The sequence below is a fragment of the Tympanuchus pallidicinctus genome, unplaced genomic scaffold, assembly GCF_026119805.1.
Source record: "Tympanuchus pallidicinctus isolate F22 unplaced genomic scaffold, pur_lepc_1.0 scaffold41, whole genome shotgun sequence".
Classification (NCBI taxonomy): Eukaryota; Metazoa; Chordata; class Aves; order Galliformes; family Phasianidae; genus Tympanuchus; species Tympanuchus pallidicinctus.
In genome coordinates, this window is record NW_026294760.1 from 1,398,619 (window position 1) to 1,421,047 (window position 22,429).

Sequence of the window (22,429 nt, forward strand, 5' to 3'; positions counted from 1 at the left end):
CTGCAGTGCCTGAAGGGAGCCAGCAGACAGGAGGGGAATCAATTCTTTGAAAGGGGAGATGAAAGCAGGACAAGGGGAAATGGTTTGAAGTTGAGGGAGGGCAGCTGGAGGTTGGATGTCAGGGGAAGTTCTGTGCTGTGAGAGTGGAGAGGTGCTGGAACAGCTGCCAGAGAGGCTGTGATGCCCCGTCCATCCCTGGAGGTGTTGGAGGCCAGGTTGGATGGGGCCCTGGGCAGCCTGGGCTGGTGTGAAATGTGGAGGTTGGTGGCCCTGCGTGCGGCAGGGGGTTGGAGCTCCGCGATCCTTGAGGTCCCTTCCAACCTGGCCATACTGTGATTCTGGCGCAGCGTGCCCTGCGCCCCCTGCTGGCGGAACGTGCCCTGCTGCGCGGTGCGGCGCTCCCCCAATGGAAGCCGTGCCGCTCTGTGCGTCATCACCAGCGCGCCTCTCCTCGGCTGATCGGGCTCGGCTGCTCTCGGGTCGCTCCGTTAGAGCTCTCGCTGCGAAAGCTCGCCCCGTGGGTTGCTTTCCTGCCGTGTGACGGCGCAGTCATGATCCACAGCCTGTTCCTGATTAACGCCTCGGGGGACATCTTCCTAGAGAAGCACTGGAAGAGCGTCGTCAGCCGTTCTGTCTGCGATTACTTCTTCGAGGCGCAGGAGAGGGCTTCAGAAGCGGAGAACGTACCGCCGGTCATCTCCACCCCGCATCACTACCTGCTCAGCGTGTACCGCCACAAGATCTTCTTTGTGGCCGTTATCCAGACGGAGGTGCCTCCTCTGTTCGTCATTGAGTTTCTGCACCGTGTCGTCGACACCTTCCAGGTTTGGCTCACGTGGAGGAAGGACGCGATGGTGTTTGTTGGTGGGTGCTGGGAGCTTAGGAAAGGAGAAGCCTGACATCACCACTGTTGCAAAGGATGACAGTGATAGGAGAAAAAAGGGAGTCTTTCGAGTTTGTGACAATTAGTTTTTTCTTTTTTCTCTCTCTTAACTTACGTCCTATGCCTGCAAGGATTTAGTGTGTGTGCTTTTTTATATTAAATGGGGAGGTTGGTGGCCCTGTCTGTGTCCGGGGGTTGGAGATTCATGATCCTTGAGGTCCCTTCCAACCCCATCCTGTGATTCTGACTGCTTGCAGTAGCTAGGAATTAACTTCTCAGGTTGATGATGGACTCGAGATAAATGTTTGCTTACAGGAAGGAGCTTTCAGCAATCAAGAACTGCGTTTCTGTTTTGCAATCTTGTATCTTCTTGGGGCTGCGCTTGTGAGACCCAGCTGAAGTTGGTTTCACAAGTCTCAGCAATTTTCAAAGGAAATTCTGCAATTTGTGTTCCTTAGTCTGACAGTCTGCCTGCACGTTTACAGCACAGTGTGTCTTGGAAGGGTACCTTGCTACCTAAAGAAGTGAGCTATAGGAGTTGCCTCAGAGCAACTGCATTTTCTCTCTACTGACACAACTGAGAGTTGGTGGTGGATGTAGAATGCAGAACATATCTCTCTACTGCCTGCCAGCAACATGATTGTATAGTCTGGGTTTGAATTGTCTTGTGATCAGCTGAAATGCAGGAAGTATTAGTGCCTGGTCAGATGGGCATCATGTGAACTTTTCTTCCAAATACTGCTCAGAATGCAACAGCAGGCTCTGAATTATGTTTCATCAAGTTCAGAGCGTGGTTGACTCTTTGTTTATACCCAGAGTTTGAATCCAAGCAACTTGTTTGGTTGTTTTTGGTTTTTTTTTGGTGTGTGTGTGGGTGGATTTGACTTGCTTTTGGTGAGACCTGTTAGCTTTAGGTTGCCTGAGGCTGATTCTCATCTTGTGCTGAGCTATTTGGCCAGGTATGGCTTGAGTGGAAAAGCATTTTAATTGGAATTTCTAAATAATGCTGTCACAGGTAGATTCCCAACCACTGTTCTGTAGTATGGTGGTTTTTGTTTGTTTGTTTTGAAGGCCATCACTATTAAAGTAACTAGGTAAAAGCATTATTACAGTCAAAATCTGAGTTACTTCTATTGATATGGAAGTCTTGTGTTTCGTGTTCAAGCCAAAACATTCTTCAGGAAATTGCTTATTTTCAGTTAATGTTGCTGCTTATCCAGTTGCATCAGAGCTGCTTTCAAATGCCAGTTGAAAACTCTTGGCTATTAGAGTGAACCCCATTATATAGAAAGGAAATAGATGTATGCAGCAATGCAGTGATTGCCAGCTTTCTGGGGCAAAGGTGGAGGTGTGCTTAGAGTTGTGCTTCTTGTTGCAGTGTTCAGTATGTTGTGCTTCTACTAACATGTGTCAGTGCTGTTTCACCTGCTGCAAGAAGCTTGATTGATGTATTTGTGGGAGAAAATGAACTGAATGGTCACTCCTCGTCTCCTCTAGAGATTAATTATTTCTTTTGCACAGGATTACTTTGGTGTCTGTTCAGAGGTGATGATCAAGGACAACGTTGTGGTGGTTTACGAAGTGCTGGAAGAGATGCTAGACAATGGCTTTCCATTGGCAACAGAATCTAATATTCTCAAAGAACTGATAAAGCCTCCAACTATCCTGCGAACAGTAGTCAACACCATCACAGGTATGAGGAAACTAAAAGTAGATAAACTGCTGTGACTTTGTGGCAGTATTCCTACATGAGTCAAGCTGGACATAGGTGAAGAAAATGTTTGTTGTTCCATACCCTTCTAAACCATAGCACAGATTTTAGGGAGTCTCACGTTATTGCTTATGGATGTGGAGACGCTGACTGTAGAATACAAAGAATGAATAATTAATTCTCCCACAAAGAGACAGAGGTTTCTTGGAAATTAATTGCAATCTAGTGAGATGAGGCCAGGAACTTGTTCTGGAACACTGACTATGTTCTGTGGTTGATGTGATTACTGTTCTTCTTCCAGGAAGCACTAATGTGGGTGACCAGCTTCCTACTGGACAGCTATCAGTGGTGCCTTGGAGACGTACTGGTGTGAAATACACCAACAATGAGGCATATTTTGATGTGATTGAGGAGATAGATGCAATAATTGACAAATCAGGTATGGAAATGGCTTTTTGCTAAGGCCAGGGCAACTTGTTGTAATAATTTTTTGTTTTCCAAAGAGGTGCTCCTTCATGTAAGTGTGGGAAGTTTTGTTCCTCTTCTTACTTTGAAATGTTGCAAAGCTGTAGGTGCCATTCAGTCAAAAATTTTAGAGAAGGATCAAAATTTTCACTTGTTCTTCTCCTCTGGCTGTTCATAAGGTCTTGTAAACAATTCTGTACAGGGAAAATAGAAGGTGGCTAGAAATTCTGACAGCAGGACTGTCTCCTTAGTTGGGAGCTACTGCTGTTGCCCATTGGGGTGGGCGCTGTAGATGTCAGTGGTTCTTGTCTGTATGCATCTTCTCTTGAAGCATTTGGAAGTGAGAAATACGTTGAACAGGCAACGTAAGATGTGGTGACTCTTCATAAAGATATTAAATTCCCTTCTTCCTCATTAATAATTGTTTCATGTTGTGATGAATTTTAATAAGGTTCGTATGACCTCCTGTGTTTGCTTTTATTGTTGTAGGTTCTACAATTACTGCTGAAATCCAAGGAGTAATTGATGCTTGTGTCAAGCTGACTGGGATGCCAGATCTTACTCTTTCCTTTATGGTAAAGCTCGAGGATGTATCTCTACTTAAATATTTTGAAAAGAGTTTCTCAGCCATGCCACTAAGATCCCTGGTTTACAGTGATGGTTTCCAGTAGGTCAGAACTTATGTATATCAAATAAAAAGAATTGACGATGGAAACTCACAATGAACTTCAACCACTTTGAGCCTAAAGGTTTTCTTTTCAGGTTCTTTATTAAAACTACTGCTTGTGTTTAAATTTCTGAGCTTTGGTATTTAGGTAAATATCCTAACGAGGTATGTTTTTATGAATGTGCATCAATGTAATTGTTTGACGTGCCTGAATTTGCTAAGATAGAATAGAATAGTTTAGTTTAGCCTTTAGGGATAAGTAAAAGCTAAAGCATGTTCCTGAGGCTGTTATCCAAGTGCATCTCAGATGCTAGCAGGCACAGGGCATCAACAGCATTTCTAAGAAGCCACTTCCACCGTTTGACCACAGTAAAGGGATTTTCCTCTGATATCCAGTCTGAATAGGACTAAGAATATCGAGTACCACTATGCACAGATGTAATCAGCTAACTTAGCATCCTCAGTGTAGATGTGTTCAGATGGGGAAATGTCAAATGGTGGGCCCTTCACAGACAGAAAATTGCAGAGAAGAATTCAAGCAGTTACTTCATCAACTGCCTTCATTAGCCTTTCTTTTATTTCAGAACCCTCGGTTATTGGATGATGTCAGTTTTCATCCATGTGTGCGTTTTAAGCGCTGGGAGTCAGAGAGGATTCTCTCCTTCATTCCACCTGACGGGAATTTTCGCTTGCTGTCTTACCACGTCAGTGCTCAGAAGTAAGTGTTGAATTTGGAGATGCAAGCTGTGGAATTTGGGTCTTCCTGAGTAGAAAGAAGGAAGGGCTGGGGGAACAATAAGAATAAATTTGCTTTTAAAGGTTAGGTGGCTTGCTGTGCCAAGTGAAGTAGGAGTGCGTGGTAACTTGTGCTTTTTTAAAACATGTGTCTCATTGTTTGGAGCAGTGATTTTTTGGCTTTCATTTCTAGTCTAGAAATTTTCTAGTGGTTTTCTTTACAAGGAGAGTGGTTGGGCCCTGGAACGGGCTGCCCAGGGAGGTTGTGGATGCCCCATCCTTGGACGTGTTCAAGGCCAGGTTGGACGGGGTCCTGGGCAACCTGATCTGAATGTGGATGTTTGGTGTCAGGCTGTGTTTTTTCAAAAGCAAGGAGCAGGTAGGTGAACAAACTAGAGTGGGAATGAATTAGGCAGTATTGAGTAAACAATTACCTGTATTTATAAAGAACTTTAAGATAAAACAGTCTGATAATCCTGATCTTTTTTCTTTCTGATGTCTTTCTTAATAGAACTAGGAATTCTGAAAGCAGGCTGATGATAGTTGAGATTACAGATGCTAAAGCATTTTGTTAAACCTTATCAGACTTAAGTCAGTGAAAAGGAGCAGGGGAAAAAAACAATTTGAAAGCAGGCAGTTGAAGTGCTGCTGCACTGTTTGGGGCTGCTTACTAGCTTGATGATGACGTGTAAGAAGATTCTGCTGTCTATTGCTCGTTTCTTCCATTACACTGAATGTCTTCACTTGTCTTGGAGGATGTAGAAAACTATGATATGGAAAGTTTGGTTTAAAAAAGAAAAAGTAATTAAGGCTTCAGGACAGCATTCTGAATTTACTCTTGGATTAATAAGACTGGGATGTCCTTCTCCTTTAAGAAGATCACGTTTCCTGCAGTCCTTCCTTGTATTTTTTTTTTTACTGGCAACAGTGAAAACCAAAAACGAAGGTGAAAAGTTAACAAGGGCTCTGTTCTCTTTATTCCAGTCTTGTGGCAATTCCTGTGTATGTTAAACACAACATCAATTTCCGTGATAGCAGCTCATTGGGACGCTTTGAAATCACAGTGGGACCAAAGCAAACTATGGGGAAGACTATAGAGGGAGTGATGGTTACCAGCCAGATGCCAAAAGGGGTCTTGAATATGAGCCTCACACCCTCCCAGGGCACACACATCTTTGATCCAGTTACAAAGGTGAGAGAAATTAGATTTTTGTTTGTTTAATTTTATCCTTTCAGCAAATGAAGTTGAAGTGCTCAAGCTTAAGAGAACATTTCTTTGAATGTTGATGCCATGAAGGCAGTATCTTTTCTTGGGATGTGAACTTAATATACTCCTGTTTCTTGAACACTTGCACACCTCCTGTTGTCTTCAGCCACACGGCAGATAGCTGGGAATGGATTGTAGTTCTGGATGTGTGCAGGAAGTCAAGGATTGGTGTTGTACAATGAGGCACGAGTCTAGTGAAAGGTTTACAAATTTCTGCTTATCTGATTGTCATGCTTCATGCTGCCTGCCAACATTGAATCCTATGCGAGCACTGAGGATTTGTGTTTGTTAGTGGGTTTGGATTCCTCCCCCCAACACATGCACCAGGATTCTTTTCTTTTTTTTTTTCTTTCTGCAAGCTGTAAGGTTTATCCATAGTAGAGCATGGGGCAACACTGCTTCAGCCACATGGAAGGGAGGTGATTCTGCATTAATTATGTCACTCTTACCCATAGGAAGTAGAACTCATGGCACAAATAGTGGGCATACTATTCACAATGTGCTTTTGAGAAACATCACTGGAAAGATAAGGAGCAGCTGTCTTTGTTCTCCCTAAGTGTTTGCTGTATGTAAAGTGCAGGACCCTGGACTTGATCAAGGAATGGGTATCCAGTATGTAAAGGAAGATACTGAGTGTAGTGGAAATGCTAAGTCACAGTTTGAAACACCTGGTGGGAAGGCAGGGCCAACCCAGGGAAGCTCAGCTGCATGCAGTGCAATGCACCTGAGGGACTGAAAGGGCTAGAGCCAGGATCCACTGCTTCCAGCCCTCATTTAAGGGTTGGCAGTGGAGGTAAGGGTATCTTGCTGGAAATCCCAGCCTGCCTGAGGCTTTCCAAAGGTTAGCAAATTTCCATTTGTTTCTGCATCCACAGCTGCTTCGTTTTGGCTTGTTTTCATTTGCTGCAGCCTAGGACTTTGCCATCTCACTATTATTGCTGTACTTTGCATCACATTACAGCATTACACTGAGACAAAGAACTTTTTTCATGGAGAAACAAGAAAAGTTGGCATTACAACAGAGCTCTTCTTTAGAGAGTTTTACTGCTTAAATGGTGGTATTTCTGCTTACCTGCTATATTTGCTGTTACTTGAAGTTGCTCACGTGGGATGTGGGGAAGATAAACCCCCAGAAACTGCCAAGCCTGAAGGGTAGCATGAATCTGCAAGCTGGGACATCGAAACCAGATGAAAACCCCACTATTAACCTGCAGTTTAAAATTCAACAGCTGGCTATATCTGGTAAGTGACCGTCAGGTAAAGAAGCTGAATGTTTTCTGCTCTGCCAGTGCTCACTCTGCACAGCTGATGTAGCTCTGCAGGCCTTCTGAAGCACGTTCTGACAAAGAATTGTATGCTTAAGCAACAGTTAAATGGATTTATGACACATTTCTAGTATGGTCTTTTCCTTGATCCCTCCGTCTGCTGTATTTGTGGCAACAGTCAGTCTTATTCTGTCTTCATTTGTTTTTAGGACTGAAAGTGAATCGCTTGGACATGTATGGGGAGAAGTACAAGCCCTTCAAGGGGATAAAATACATGACTAAAGCTGGCAAGTTCCAAGTCCGAACCTAGAGGATCCTGAGAGTGAGGAAAAACACCTTCTTGTTTCTCCTGTCCCTGGCTGCTGGATAACAGCTTCTCCCTGGTCTATTTAGGGTTACTCCCTTTCCTTTGGTAGCATGAGCAGGATAGCCAGTGCTTATGTGCTAGGGAGGAGGGAAAAATAGGGTTGACCTGAAACTATCTCATCTTTAGCTGAGCCTGAAGTATTTGCAGCTCTGGCAGATGGGAGAGGATTTCAGATCCCTTGGGACCTGCAAGTCAGATATCAGAGTTTGTATCACCTTCATCATTCTGTCTTAAAGGAAATTCTAGGGATTGTTTTTGTAACTGCTGTTTCTTATATTTTGGCTGTGTTTTATTCCTTTGTACTTGATGTGAAGTTCCATTTCCACGGAGTTCAACTGCAGAGTGATGGTCTGGCATCGGCCCTTCTCCATCATTGGATGTGAGGTTGGAGAGCTGTAGCTTTTGGCAGCAGTGAAATTGGCTGGCCTTTGTCCTTTGAAGGGGCTGAAAGAAGTGGAGAAGTAAATTGTCTCAACCAGGATGGGATTTTAAGAAGCACGAGTTTGGGGGAGGTAATGGCAGAGGGAGGAAGTGGAAGAATTGAACTCTTTTCCTTAATATTTCTTAGTCTGTGTTGGTCATTAAGTATCTTAAAGATTTTGGGATAGGCTGGAACTCCCTCAGATCTTAATATGAAATCCTGTGGAGAGCTGACTGTAGCACTTAGCTTGTAACCAATGGGCGGTGATATCTGAATGTAGTTTGTTTCTATTCTTATGTCCTCAGTATTTAGAGGTAATTTTTTCCAAGTTTCTTTGGGGCAGAGGCAGGGGAAGAATTTGTGTGGAGATGTAGCACTCTGATGGAAGCCCTTCTAAATTGAAACTGCGGCAAAGTGATGATGGTCACTATTCTGTAGCATGTTGGAATCTCTTTTTCTTTCTGCCTCCCTATTGCAAATGAAGGTGATACTGCTGTTTCCCTGCTCACTGGTGTCATTATCTCAAATAATTATGTCCTGGTACCATTGTAATATTCCTGACTGTACTTCATTCCAGTTCCAGTCTCAATTAGCTGCTGTGATAATTGGTGGGTTCAAGCCTGATTTCTCACTGAGACTATCTCTTCTGCAAGACTTGTTGCTACATATGCCCATCCCAGTCTGTACTGCATCTCTCTGTAAAGCTTAAATACGAAATGAGAGACATATGAACAGTTTTGTATTGTTTGCAGTGTGCTCTTTGGCCACTAGATGCCAATGTGTTAATTTGTTGATGACAGAACTGGTTCATAAACCGCTGTACGTGTGATTACAGCATTTATCAGGTGGCTGTGCAATCCAGCATGTGTAGTCCATGCTTGTGAACAGAACAGCATGACCCCAAATAAAGAATAATGTGCTCTCTGTTTTTCCTGTGATGGAAACTAGCAGTGGATGAGTGGCATTTTGCTTTTGGAATTGCATTTTCCAAGTGCAGCTGATGAATGCCACAGCAGGTGACCTCAGATTGGGAGCATGTTCATTGCAAACATAAACTTCAACAAAAGCATAAATAAAATTAATTTCTACTTCTCACCCGTGTCATTTCAGAGTGGTTTTTGTGGGCTTTACAAGATACACAGCTGAAGTTTTAGAGGGCATCTGTTAAATAACCTTAACTGTTAGGAAGTACACTGACACCACTTAGCATTGCATTGCAATGTATTGCATGGCAATTGGAGTGCAAGTAATGTTTGCTTAGTGTTAATTACCAAGATTCTGTTTTGTGATGTCATTGTTAAACTCATCCTGTTTTCTGATAAAGGATAAATGCAGCCTTTGTGTGATATGATCTTTACTTTTAGATAGATGTATGCCTAGCAAGCACTTGAAGAGGCTGCAGTTAGACTTATCCTTTTGCTTTTGCAATGGATGGTAATGCATGGAAATTACGTAGTCAGAAAGTGAGTGTTGATTCTGTGACAGGTAAGACTGTGTTACAATTTTTACCTATTATTTATTTGTTTATATATTTGGCTCCTGTAGGGAGGAAAAGCAACAGCAAGAACAGAGTGTCCTAACAAGCATGCCATTCTGGTTTTGTTCAGATAGCTTAAGCTTAGTCTCTGCTAATAAATTTGTTCCAAACTGAAAAAGCAAGTGGTACATTGATAAGGAAGTAAGCAGCACATGCCTAAACATTTGTTATTTCTATTGGAGTCGGAAACCAGCTTAAATAACCAGAGTAAAACATCGTAAGGACAGAGCTTAATCCTAACCAGAATTATTCTAATATGCATTCAAATAAGAATTAGCATTTTTATTTACAAATCCATTGTTAATACTGTGTTACGAAGACTGCAGTTGTAAATTCAGTGGAGCTAAGTGTGGATTATTGTTTTGCTGGACAAGTTTAGACCTGTTGGTTCTTCTTACAGTGGTGGAAATTTTACTGTTAAGCCAGACAAGTACAGAATAACTTAAAATACCTGCATGGTATTTCAACAACAAAACCAAAAAAGCACACCTTTGCAATTGTAAAGAAAAGTACATTGAAAGACTTATTCTCCCCTCTTCTGCCCCCACACACAAGTGTTACAGCAGTGTGTTTTTTGAAGGGGACAGTGCACAGTGTGAGACCCAAATGGCAATAACCCAAGCCAGAAGAAATCTATGTAGAGTAAAGGCTCAAGCTCAACCCTTCTTTGATTCACCTTGCTGCAGGCAGTTGTATTTTGAGTAAGAAAGTATCTGTATTTCCATTGCACCTCTTTTTTTTTAAGGATGTTTTTTCATGTGAGTTGTGAGACTTTCAGGTCTAGCCCATTGTTTGTAGGGAGGTATTTGTCTCGTGGCTTAAAAGCTAGAAAAGAATATTCCTCTAAAGAGGAGGGGTGAGGAAGGGGTTTGTGGGAGTAAATTTGAATAATGAACATATTTCACAAAGGAAATTGTTTAGGTATGCCCTAGGGCCATGTTAGAGAAGACACGTGTCTGTGTGTCTCTTGAGTCTTGGTGATCTAAAGAGGGAGATGAAAGTATCAGGAAGTGAAATCTGTCTCAGTTGCCTTAAGTTCACCTCTATTCCCAAAACATCATAGCTCACATTTTGCAAGCCAAAATTTAGTTTTAGTTCTGCCCGTGTGATTTGATGGAAGGAGAAAACTTAGAGATGCAGAGGGAAAGAGCAAGAGCTGTGATAACCTGCAGTGAGAAACGTGGAGTACTGAGAAACTGCCCATACCACACACAGCAGTGTGTCTTCCACCATCTGGACAGGTAGGATGCCCTGTCAGTATCCTTAAAACACCTCAGAGCAGGTTGTAAGGGCACACTCTTATTGTGGGATTGTGGATGGTTACTTTCTTGCTCAGGATTTCATGTTGTTCTGAATCCAGCTGAGATAACGGTTCACGTTTGTATAAACACCAGGTGTGTCTTTGCGGCCGCAGCCAATTCCCCAGCTGATGATTCCTATTAGATGCATGCGGTCGTCCTTCATGCAGACCAAAGGCCCTCCAGAGTCACCCTGCAGAAAAGTACCAGGTTAGTAAGAACCTCCTTTTTTTGAGTGTATGTTTTGTGTTGTTTCCCTATTCGGTGGCTGTAATGGTACACTAGATGCCATCTCTCATGTCTCCTTAAATACTCTGTGACAAATCAGGACATCGTGCTTCCAGTGCTCTCAGTAACAGCACTTTCACATAAGTACCTTCTGTGTTTCAGACAGAATTCTTTAGTGCTCCTCTCGTATCAGAGGAGAGACCCCAAGCAGTCTAAAACTAAGGTGTCTACCCTTGTATAGCACACATGTATGAAACATGAGGCATTTTTGTTAACAACGAGACAAGAAACATCTGTTCAAACTCCAAGCTGCTTTATGCTATCGTGAGTAACGTGTGATTATTGAACAGATAGTGAAACTGGAAAGGTGCTGATTTTTATTTAGGTATGCTTGCTCACAGAATAGAAAATAATAGGAAACTGCTGAGGTGGGGTTTCCTGTTCAGTTTTGTGGTATTTCCTGTATTTACAATTTTCAGTCTGTATTCTGGTTTGCTTGACTGAATGTAGCTTGCATTCCTAATTATGAGGAAAAGATGGAGAGGGAATTACAAAAGAAGACCCAACAGATAAGTTCTGTTAAACGAAAGTTCTCTAGAATTTCCATGTAGTCAGATGCAGGACTTCTTTAAATGCCTTTTATGAAAATTTCTGTTTAGTTAATTATCAAGAATAGACCTAGGGGGAGAAAAAAAAAAGGGATAAAACTGGGTTTACCTTACAAGCATCATCAAGGTGCCTTGTGTCTCCTGCACATAACATATTGTCTGTAACTGTCCTGTTGTGTAGATGCTTTGTGGTGCACCGACTGGCTGGAAATAGTCTGACGTGGCCTTCCTTCAGGTGCTCTGAATAAAAGGGAGAAACTGAAAGGGATGTGAATATATATGAATACAGAAAAAACATTTTATATAACTTTGCAGTTTGGTTTCTGCAGTTTGGGAGAATACAGTAACTAGTGGCAGGACAGGAGGGGTGGCAAAGCTAATATTTCCTTGCCAGGAGTCTTTTTTAAATTATGGAGGTTCTGCTTTGCCACTGAGAACAATTTAAATACAATTGAAAGACAATTTTGCTGCTTCAGCAAGCTTAGAAGTTAGAGATTTTTACAGGGTGCAAATTGCTAGGTGTCTTAGGGGGTTGTCTTTGCATGAGTGACATCAATGTAAATGAAGTGCATCTAATAATCACTACATGTATGAAAAGGGATCCTGTATTAGATTTGGGTTAGTTAAAAACAGATGTCTTGTACCAAATACTGAATAACTAGATAGGAATGCACACTCATGTTATCTTGGAATGGAATTGATTTATTTCTGCCTTGTATGTTGGTTTTATTCTTCTGCATAGCTGCAACTGCACGAAGCTGAAAATTGGCAGGGCTGTTTTTCAGTCTGGTTTTAAATTACAATTGCACTGTCCTTTTGCTCTGAAAGAGCTAACTGTTCTCTCTATGGAAAAAGCTAAGGACTAGCTTTAGCTCTTGTAAAACATTTTGTGATAGGCTTGTCTGTTCAAATTGTATGCTAAGTCTGTTCCAAAAGCCTTAACAGCTCAAATCATGATTTGTCCTTGTTACGATGGATGCTTCACAGGTTAGTCTGTATGTACTTCCAGACAGGTTTTATTCCAGGCTTTTTCTTGGCTCTGGTTTTTAAAGTAGCTCTGTTTCAAAACCATTCCTGGTGAGGGGGTTGATACTGCAGGCCTGTCAGAGTTCACAAGGTATTGAGGGCATAATCAGAATACTGCGATTGAACTTCTGGTTAGCCCCGAAGCAGCCAGGCAGTTGGACTTCATGACTTTTGTAGGTACTGCCCAATTGAAGTGTTCTGATTAATTTGGCTGACCTTTTAATATATATCCAGGACTTTTACACCCTTTATTATTATTATTTTTTGCTAATTGCTGTGCAGTCAATGTATGTTTTTGATTAATGCAACTACCCACAACTGCATGGTATATTAAATCTTGACAGAAATGGATTTCTGTGAGAATGACAATGTCTAAGTTAATAATTAAATACAATAAATAGTACAGCAGAAATGCGGGAGCCTTCACTGACAAACTTTGTCTTATTCACTGTGCCATTTTCTGTGTTTCTACTGTTTGAGAATTTCAAGGAAAACTCTGCTAACCCAGGCAGCTGACAGATCTCAGATGAATGAAATAAACCCAAACTTGTTCTTATGTATGTTCCACATACAGGTGTATTTTGGGGTGCAAATATAATTCCATGAAATAATTCAGAAGTCACAGATTAAACAGTGCTAAAGGCTTGAATTCTTTGGGGCAGAGGACCTAGATTTGGTCACTTCTTTAGCATCTTTTACTTACATTCTACTTCTAATTATATTCTACTTCTAATTACACATCATTTGGCATCTTCTACTTACATTCTTCATTTCTACCATAACCAGAGATCTCACATTCAGTCCAGTCAGGCAGCTGCAGGTCTGGTGTTGGGAGGCAGGCTGCTCGAACAGTATCTGTTTCAATAGCACAGTCTTCTGTGTCTGAGTTCAACTGCAGCAAAGCTGAACAGCGGGGTGGGAAAAAGAACAAGAATCACCACTTGACTAACATCAAGCTTTAGCAAAACACAACCCATCAAAAAGAAATCCTTACCAATATCATTGTTGTAACTCTCTGAGTCGTATCTCTCATGTACAATGTAGTTCTTCACCTGAAACTTTTGTTCCTTCTCCTCTGGAGTTGCTCGAGAAGTCCTGCCCAGCACAATCTTCAGCTGATTAGTACTAAAGCTTTAAAAATGAAAGCGTATTTACTTTCTTCCATTGTTAACTGGAGTAGAACCTTACTTTGAAGATGTGCTGTTGGAGCTTCCCTTATTTTAGTGTTACTACTACTTTATCAATCAGGCAGTTTGATCTCAGATGTTCTGTTTGCTTTAGTTCTTGCACTAATTGCTTAGAGCCACCATGGCAAAGCTCCTCTTGCTATTAGATGGCTCTGCATTCAGTGCTGACAGCTTTGTTCTTTAGCTGTTTGATATTCTGCTGTGGTACCTCAGTGCTAACTAGTTTGTCCAGCAAATGCCTGTCTGTAGTACTGATCACATTTAACTGTACTTCGTTACTGTAGAATGGCTTAGTGGAGTAATACAGGCTGTAAGTGGGCTAATACAGGATGCTTCAATTTTCCAGACTTTTTTTTTTTTTTTTTAAAATATCATGATTTCCCAAAAAGTACCAAATCCTCAACTCACCCTTCCTCAAAACAGTGAGCAGCTGACAAAACCCAGCAGGAACTGATCAGAATTCCTCCGCAGAGGAAATGTTCTCCGGGTGCTCGGCGATACTTCACAAAGATGGCAGCTTGCCACGGGTGAGCTTCAATGTCTGCATAGGAGCCAACTTTAATCCGGTACTGGCGTGCTCTGTGCTGCCGAAGACCACAGCTGGCTGTAGATGACAAACACAGAAATAGGTTTTTTGTTCAGGGACTCCTGCAGCGAGCCAGGGTCGAGAGTCTGTTGGTTGTCAGTGCATACTGAGGCAGCCTGACATGAACTGTTCGGTATCTGACTCATTCCTGTTTCCTAGGAAACTTGTACTGATTTGAAAAAACACAGTAAAGAAACCCTGTCTTTCCTATTTCCTCGTTCTGTGATCATCTCATCTGGCAGAGGAGGTATTTCTGTGACAGCTGAGGCATAGAATCCCTTTATATCCTAAGGAGCTTTTCCTCATCTCTTGTTTTACTATAAGAGGCTTGCAACATGCAGTACAGTAATGCTGTGGAGAAAGAGAAGAATCAGGAGTGTTAGGATCCTTACAGCAAGTAGGCACATCGCAGTACTCCCATGTGAGCTGTTTTCCTTTCAGTACGTGGCACCAGGGCTTGCTGTCATTGTCCGGATTCCTGCAGTACAGGAAGGAGAAGAAAAACTTGTATCACCAGATCTGCAGAGTTTAGGGAGAAGGAGACACTTAAGGACGGCAGATGGGGTTCTGAGTGTATTCTTTTTGATCTTTTTAAAGACACGGGGCACAAGGCCATGTTAAATTTTCATTTATGGACTGTGGTGTTAGAGAAGTAGAGGCAGACCAAGTGGAATGCAAATGACCATAGGCAGTGAGTTTGATTCCCAGCCGTAGCATCCCTACTCTGCTCTGATAACTCATGTAAACAACTGGACCCTGCCTCAACTTTACCACAAGCAAACTTGTTTTTCAGTTCATTGCTTTACTGAATACATACCTGCAGAAATTGTGACTGCCAAGGCCTAGCTGGTAAGCATCTCTTCTCCAAGCAGTATATAACTTGCTGACAATGATTTGAGAATTCCACCTCAAACAGGTGGCTCCAGAACTGGTAACACTGTGACTACCTCGGTAATCTGTGCCTCTTCCAGTTTTGCAATTGATGTTTCCAGCTTAAATAAGAAAGCTGCATGTTAAATGCTGCACGTGAACCATCAGCTGTTCCAATTGTGATTTCTGTCAAGGCTTCTGTATATTGGCTATACTTATCTCAGGCTCTGTAATAAATATTAAAACCTTAAACATGATTTAACGTGAGAATATCTTAACCATTAATTTTCACAAGGCTACAGAGAACTCTTAGAGCTGCCATGACTCGCTATTTATCTAAAGCCCATTCTCTGCACTCCTGCATGTACCTTTTGAACAGGAGGGCACACTGCAGTGTTCCCAGGTGTACTTTCCCCCTTTGTAGACATAGCACCAAGGTCTGGAATCCTCATCTGGGTTTCTGAAAGAGTTATGACATTATGCATCGTTACAAAGCTATAATTACTAATCTCATCTGTGCCATCTAGTTCAGTAACTTGATTGTGCTTAGCAGTGAAGGGATGAAGTGAACCTGCAGAAGTCATCTGTATTCTTATTTTAATTATAAAAGCATGGAGGTGAGGATGAGACTGCCAGTAGCAAGAGTGGATAGCTTGTTTGTGCAGTTTAGATCACGTGCATGAAGTACTACGTTGTAGAGTTCTGAGGAGTGTCTACATCTGCAGGCAAACGTGATAAGAAACTGGCTTGCAAAGGGGGTTTTTAACACTAAGAAGGCAGCAATGGGCACAAGGGAAAGGCTATGAAGTGAGAGAGGCATGCATTTTGTAGTCTACCAAACATCCTCTCTTAGATGATTCAGAAACAGAAATCTATCAGTTGCTGCTCTTGGACTGCACCATGTTTGCACCTATTCATAGTGTTCTATGGTTGGTACTAGGCTGTTGCAAATAGCCTTTTTTGCCCTAAGCTCTCAGAATAATCAGATTCTTACAGCTTTAATGTGTTCTGAGTCCCTCACCTGCAATAGTTGTGATTGCCCAATCCCAGCTCAGCAGCATCCTTTCTTCGGCCGCTGTATTTACGGTCCATCAAGCCATTGATATTCCAGTTCAGGCATTCAGCCCCACTTTCTGTTACACTCCACGTACCCCTGTATGTTACTCCAGCATTTTTGTAGCACTTAACTTCAGTATCTGAGCGAGAGGGAACAAAAAACAGCATCACAAATTCTGTTTCCTCTGACTTGTCTCTAAGTCAGTGAAGCAAGTTCCAAGCAAGTTCTACATATACACAAATGTCTTTGTCTTCAAAAATTAGTATTTTATCAAGAGGCCAGAGAATCATAGAGTAGCTTGAGTTGGAAGGGACCTTAAAAATTATCTAGTTCCAGGCCCACTGATGTGGGCAGGGTTGTCAGCCACTAAATCAAGCACTTGATCAGGCTGCATAGGCCTCATACAGCTTGGCCTTAAATATCTCCATTGATGGGGCATCCACACTTTCTCTAGGCAACCTATTCCAGCACCTCACCACTCTCTGAGTGAAAAATATCCCCCTAATATCTAATCTAAACCTCCTCTCTGTTAGTTTAAAATCATTCTTCCTTGCCCTATTGCTATTAGTATAAAAAGTCTGTCTCCCTCCTGTTAGTACTGGAAGCTGCTATGAAGTACTGAAAGGCTGTAATGAGGTGTCCATGGAGCCTCCTCTTCTCCAGGCTGAACAAGCTCAATGCTCTTATCTTGTATTTTTAGGGAGGTGCTCCAGCCCTCTCATCATCTTTGTGGTCCCTCCTCTGGACTCACTCCAACAGTTCTACACCATTATAGTGCTGGGGGCCCACATCTGGATGCAGTATTCCACCTGAGGCCTCATGAGACACAGAGAAACCAATGTGTCCTTTCCTAAAGTTGTTTGAAGCATTAGCTGTACCACAAAAAGAGGCAACTTAGTGGAGACCTCTGTACAGCAGCAGTTTCTGAGTGCATAATCCTTCTGTACTGCATAGCTAAAGCCAGCAGCGTCGTTCACAGTAACTGGAGCAGCATGCTTACCTATTTCACACTGCTTCCCAGAGAAACCATGGTGACAGAGGCAGATAAAGAGCTGTGGTGAGTAATATGCCTGTGAACACTGGCCGCCGTTGTAGCATTTATTTCTAGTGCAGGCTGTGGAATAAGTAAAAACCAGGACATTATTTAAATTCACAGAAGTAAGCAGCTGGCAACATGCCCACCTGTCCTCCTCCTGTCAGTCTCCTTTAGCCTGTTCTGCTTTCCCCTAACGTGTGTATGCAGTGTTAGACTCTTCCTTTGCTCCATTCTCTCCATTAACAGTATCATAAGCTTTTCTCAGCCTCTTGCCCATTCCTCCTTAATTCTGTCTGAGTCAGCGTACAATGATGCTTTCATTTCAAGCCAAATTTTGTGTGATAACTCCTTCCCTGACAATGGAGTTTTTCTTTAGGATGATTAGATGGATATTTATCATCTCCCACCCTTTCCATTCTTTTTCTTCTTCATACTCACCTCTGATGGGCACAGTGTGGCAGTAACTCCGACCACTGTCACACCTACAATATTCCACTCTGCTCCCTGAGAGTCTCAGCCAGCTCCCCCTGTGCTGGTATATTTGTCCAGATGAATAGTCTGTGCAAATAGCTGTAATTGGAGAAAGGGAAGCCTCCTTTAGAGATTCATGGAAAAGACCTTGCTGAGCAAAATAACTCTCTTGCCAGGCTAAAAAGTATCCACAAAGGGATAAATCAATCTAACAGGCCGCTCTTTCTTATTCCCAGACCCAAGCTATCACATCTCTGTCGCTGTTATGCTGCTGAATGTTCTGTTCTGCTAATGACCATCCTCATTATGACTCTGAAGAACAGAGAGAGAAAACATTGCTCTTTCAGGTGTGGATGGTAATACTCCACTATTTTGTCTTCCGAATCTGCTGTTCTCAGGGTTGCCCCTCAGCCATGGAAAACAACTTTCAGGCTCCATTCCTTCAGTGTCATTTCCTTTCCTCTTCCCTGTTTTTAAAGCCTCTGGGTCATGCAGCTGTAGTTTGCCTGGCTTACCTCTAGATCTGGCTCCCCGTTTGTAACGCATGTGCAAGCCCTGCAAACAGAGAAGGTGAATTCTGTGAGTAACTGCTCTCTTAAGCAAACTGAGAGAACAAGTGCCTTCAAGAAGCCACATCTCTTCTCGAGGTCTTGAAAATCAAGGAAACAGTGAGAACTGTATTAAGTATTTCAACATGGGTACTGAAAAACAGCAAACAATTTAATTAGCACAGATTATCAGGTTACTGCTCGTCACTTGAGTGATGTGAACTCGGTGGTGTGTTGTACTTGCATCATTTGCGCAGTATTTATGTGCTGGTGGAGCACTCCAACTGCTAACTAAAGCTTGTCAGCTTTCTGCTATTTGCAGGAGATCCATGAAAATAATTTGCAAATGTGTAAATGTGAACAAGCTTGTTTTTGCTTGGCAGCTTTTGCTTGCAGTTCCCCTGTGAGTACTTTGATTAACTTTCATTTTTCAGAGCATTGTGTTAATAAGATTAGTCATAACAAGAGCTCAGCTTGGACTGGATGCGTATGCAATGAAGCGTGATCCTTCAGTGAGAGACTTTCACTTGCTGCCCATCATATTTAAATACTGAAAGTGGACTGGGAGGAAGGAGCAGAAAGGTACAGATGCATATCCTGCAGCCAATTGTTTTTCTTCCTCATTTCTAGCAGTAGAACTGGATCCTTCCTTTGTCTGATACATACAGCTGGAGCCAGTGGTAAGAAGAGCTGCTGAAAACTAGGTTAAGTGTCTGGATGGCAAGAGCATGACTTGATGTGTCACCCTCTTACCTGGCACTGGGCAGTCTTGATTGCTCCCACCAGCAGAAGGAGACTTAGGAGCTTGCCTTTCATTCTGAGTGTTTTCCACATCACCTCCAGAGCTCAAGTTGTCTGTGGAGGTAAAAGAAAAAATAAACTGTTGAAAAGGATGTTTTACAGCATGAATGACTTTCAAAGCTTCAAGTTTAAATAATGAGAATGCTTTTTACATTAAAATCCACTTTCTACTCTGCAGCTCTCTGCAATTCAGTCTAGTTGTGAATACGGACCTTGCCTCCACTCATCTCATTTGCTTTGAAAATCTGCTTCTTCCCTCATTAGAAATTAACTTCTTCCCTGGAAAAATTCCTGCAAAGATCTGGTTACAAATAATTACAGGTAGGACGTTTGGATACTGTGATCCTGCTGTATTTCATGTTATTGTTGCAAAATACATACAGGTATTGGCTTTGAATGGGAAGTTTCTTGGCAGAAGCATGAATTTGGGATTCTGTAGCTTCTGACTGCAGGGGACGGATATGTCACAGTCTTGAACTCGGTTCTCTTCACCCAGTTTGTTTCCTAACAAAGGAGGCAGATGGTTTCTTTCACTGAGGCTAAGAAATATTGTCTGAGTGCTGCCTGGTTTTGAGTGCTCACTGGACAGAGAACACATTGTGAGCATCAGGGGACATCTTCACAGCAGCATCAGTCCTGGGTACGTGGAAATGTTGTTGGTGAAACTAAGCAATACATATTCTTTCCTTTGCTGGCCAAAATGGCATTTCTTATCTCATTCTCATGTCATAAAAATGCAGATGGTCTAATATGTGTAAATGGCCTGCAGTCTTTTGCTCTACTGCATCCTTTTTTTCCTTTCTGTTTTTTTCCTGTTCCAGCTGGTTTATATTATGGTGCTACACCCTTTCTTTTCTTCTTCCCTTCTCCTGTGCCTTTCCAACCACGGATGATTGGTGTCCTGCTATACATGGAAAACTGTTAACACATTTTAGCAGATACTTTTCAGTCTTGAGAAAGGTACAGTATATGCCAGTAGATGGAATGTTCTGAGTGATAAGCCTATCACACTGAAACCACATAGCTGTTTGAAAAATACTGTGTTTACAAAACTCCAAGTGGAAACCTGCCAGCAGTGTGCTTTCTGGTAAAGTTCTCTTGAGCAGACACAGACCTTGCATTGACCTAAAGAACTGCAGATGTACTGGTTTTGCTGAAGCATCATTATCAGTAATGCTTTAAATTACACACTTCCACTATAATTCATTAACAAGCTGAGTAATACTCACTCTCTTAGTACAATCTTACAGATATGGCATAACACCTCAATTTTTTTTTCTTTTTAAATACAGCTTAAAAGGTCAAACAAAAAGTCATTGGTAGTGATTGAAAGTAGCTCCCTCTTCTGTTTACCCCTCAGTAACCTAGAGAACCAGGAGAACTCCCTGCTGTTGCAGCCTGAGGCTGTTTGCCTTTTTACTGGAACAGCTTGCTGAGGCTTGAAGCAACTGGAAGCTAGAAGTCTTATCCAGCACTGTATGTCTCCAGAAACTGAAAGGCAATAGCTCAGTTGGTTAACTGCCATGGTATTTTAGTAGAATTTATTGAAAGCATGATAATGCCAATCACGTCGAAAACAGAAAATGCAATTTTTGAAATGGGTACAGAGTAGCACATACCTTTTTTGGCTTTTCCTCTCTTGTTTTCTGCTGCTGATTGGCTTCCCAGACCGCTCTGTTTTTATGTTTTCCACATCTCTGTTACAATCTCTGAAAAGCTCCGTCCTACTTAAAACTGCACTGCAAGGGGTGGAGCCTGAGGAGGGCAGGAGGGTGTGCTTCCCACTCCTCCAAGAGAAAAAACAGCAGCCAAGATCTTGGGACGGTCTGGGACAGAGCGGCCCGCGTCCAAACTGTGAGGTTTCTGCATGGGACAGGAGGAGAGCTGACTTGTGGATTTTACATACTGGATTTTGCAGCCAGTTTGCTTTGTTCATTCAATCGGAGAGCAGATGCAGCCTTCAAAACAAACTTTTCTGCATTAGGCACCTTAAACTTCAGTGAGACTGAGAATGGTACAAAGAGCCACAAAGAGCTGTCTTGTCTCATTGTGCTTCTAGGAATGTGAGGGAGGAATGGAGTAGGAGCACCTCAAGTGAATGCACTGAGCTGTCGTTTCCAACATGACCAGAGGCTGCAGGCTTAGCAGTAATGCTGAGAAACTCCTGCTTTGAGCTGGAGCAGCGTGCTGTACTGGAATGACATCCCTCAGAATCTTGGGCACAGAGACCTTGTGCCACAACATGCCTCATTGTGCTGGAAGAAGAAAGAACTCCAGAGTTAACTGATAACCATGAAGAAATGTTAGGACCTGTAGGTAGAAATAAGGAAGATGTGTTAAGGACCAGAGCTAAATGTTCACTGGTAATGTCCCAGAAAATGAAACTTCTCAGCCAGAGTCAAAAAACCAACAGTCACAAAGTTCTACATTATGAAAGTGCAGCAGCCAAAGCCAAATGAGGAATTTTAGAAGCGAGTTTAGAACTGGGTTATGAAAACTATTGATGATACAGTCATTACAGTAATAGGTGTGTGCAGACTTTTAGGAATTGGTTCTCTAGAAATTGGTTTCTGATAAAATTTGGTGTGAGCACAGACAGAAATAGCATATGAGGGGCTCCCATTTTCAGGAAGTAAGTGCACAGAATCCAGTCAGCAAACATGTTAAGGGTCATTTTGCACATTGGCAAAGAGGAAGCTATTTCTCTTGAATGTTTAGGTCTTCTCTATATGGAAATCTGTGTCAAGATTGTCATCCGTATCTGAGTAACACTGCAGGTGTTAACGTAAATGCTACAAATCTGCTTTAGGAACAGTTGGAATTGACTGTTTCCAGAGGAGTCCGTATTGAGAAAGGATGGTTGGGCACTGCTGAACAAATTTAAGGGGAAAAACAGGGATTTCTAAGAAAATAAGCGATATTTTTAGGTTAAAAACAGGGATTTCTATGAAAATCAGCGATATTTTAGGGGAAAAACAGGGATTTCTATGAAAATAAGCAATATTTTAGGGGAAAAACAGGGATTTCTATGAAAATAAGCGATATTTTAGGGAAAAAACAGGGATTTCTATGAAAATCAGCGATATTTTAGGGTTAAAAACAGGGATTTCTGTGAAAATAAGCGATATTTTACGGTTAAAAACAGGGATTTCTGTGAAAATAAGCGATATTTTACGGTTAAAAACAGGGATTTCCGTGAAAATAAGCGATATTTTAGGGTTAAAAACAGGGATTTCCATGAAAATAAGCGATATTTTAGGGTTAAAAACAGGGATTTCCATGAAAATAAGCGATATTTAAGGGGAAAAACAGGGATTTCTATGAAAATAAGCGATATTTTAGGGTTAAAAACAGGGATTTCCATGAAAATAAGCGATATTTTAGGGTTAAAAACA

At 42.0% G+C, this 22,429-nt stretch overlaps 2 protein-coding genes across 2 annotated transcripts; one reads left to right on the forward strand and one right to left on the reverse strand.

Moving 5' to 3' along the window:
- Nucleotides 1-432: 432 nt before the first annotated feature.
- On the forward strand, nt 433-8,876 carry AP3M2 (adaptor related protein complex 3 subunit mu 2). Its single transcript, XM_052701880.1, has 8 exons — nt 433-824; nt 2,405-2,576; nt 2,896-3,033; nt 3,549-3,634; nt 4,311-4,444; nt 5,446-5,653; nt 6,826-6,970; nt 7,203-8,876. Exons 1-8 carry the CDS (start codon nt 552-554, stop codon nt 7,301-7,303), a joined length of 1,257 nt encoding a protein of 418 aa, XP_052557840.1. The 5' UTR covers nt 433-551; the 3' UTR covers nt 7,304-8,876.
- A 401-nt stretch (nt 8,877-9,277) lies between these two features.
- On the reverse strand, nt 9,278-19,088 carry PLAT (plasminogen activator, tissue type). The gene is made up of 13 exons (XM_052701875.1): nt 18,987-19,088; nt 18,201-18,240; nt 17,653-17,784; nt 17,179-17,292; nt 16,143-16,317; nt 15,490-15,581; nt 15,069-15,243; nt 14,644-14,729; nt 14,074-14,269; nt 13,473-13,609; nt 13,241-13,381; nt 11,562-11,710; nt 9,278-10,809 (listed from the first exon to the last, which is right to left on the reverse strand). The coding sequence occupies exons 1-13, from the start codon at nt 19,065-19,067 to the stop codon at nt 10,651-10,653; spliced, it is 1,677 nt and encodes a 558-aa protein (XP_052557835.1). The 5' UTR covers nt 19,068-19,088; the 3' UTR covers nt 9,278-10,650.
- Between the last annotated feature and the right edge of the window lie 3,341 nt (nt 19,089-22,429).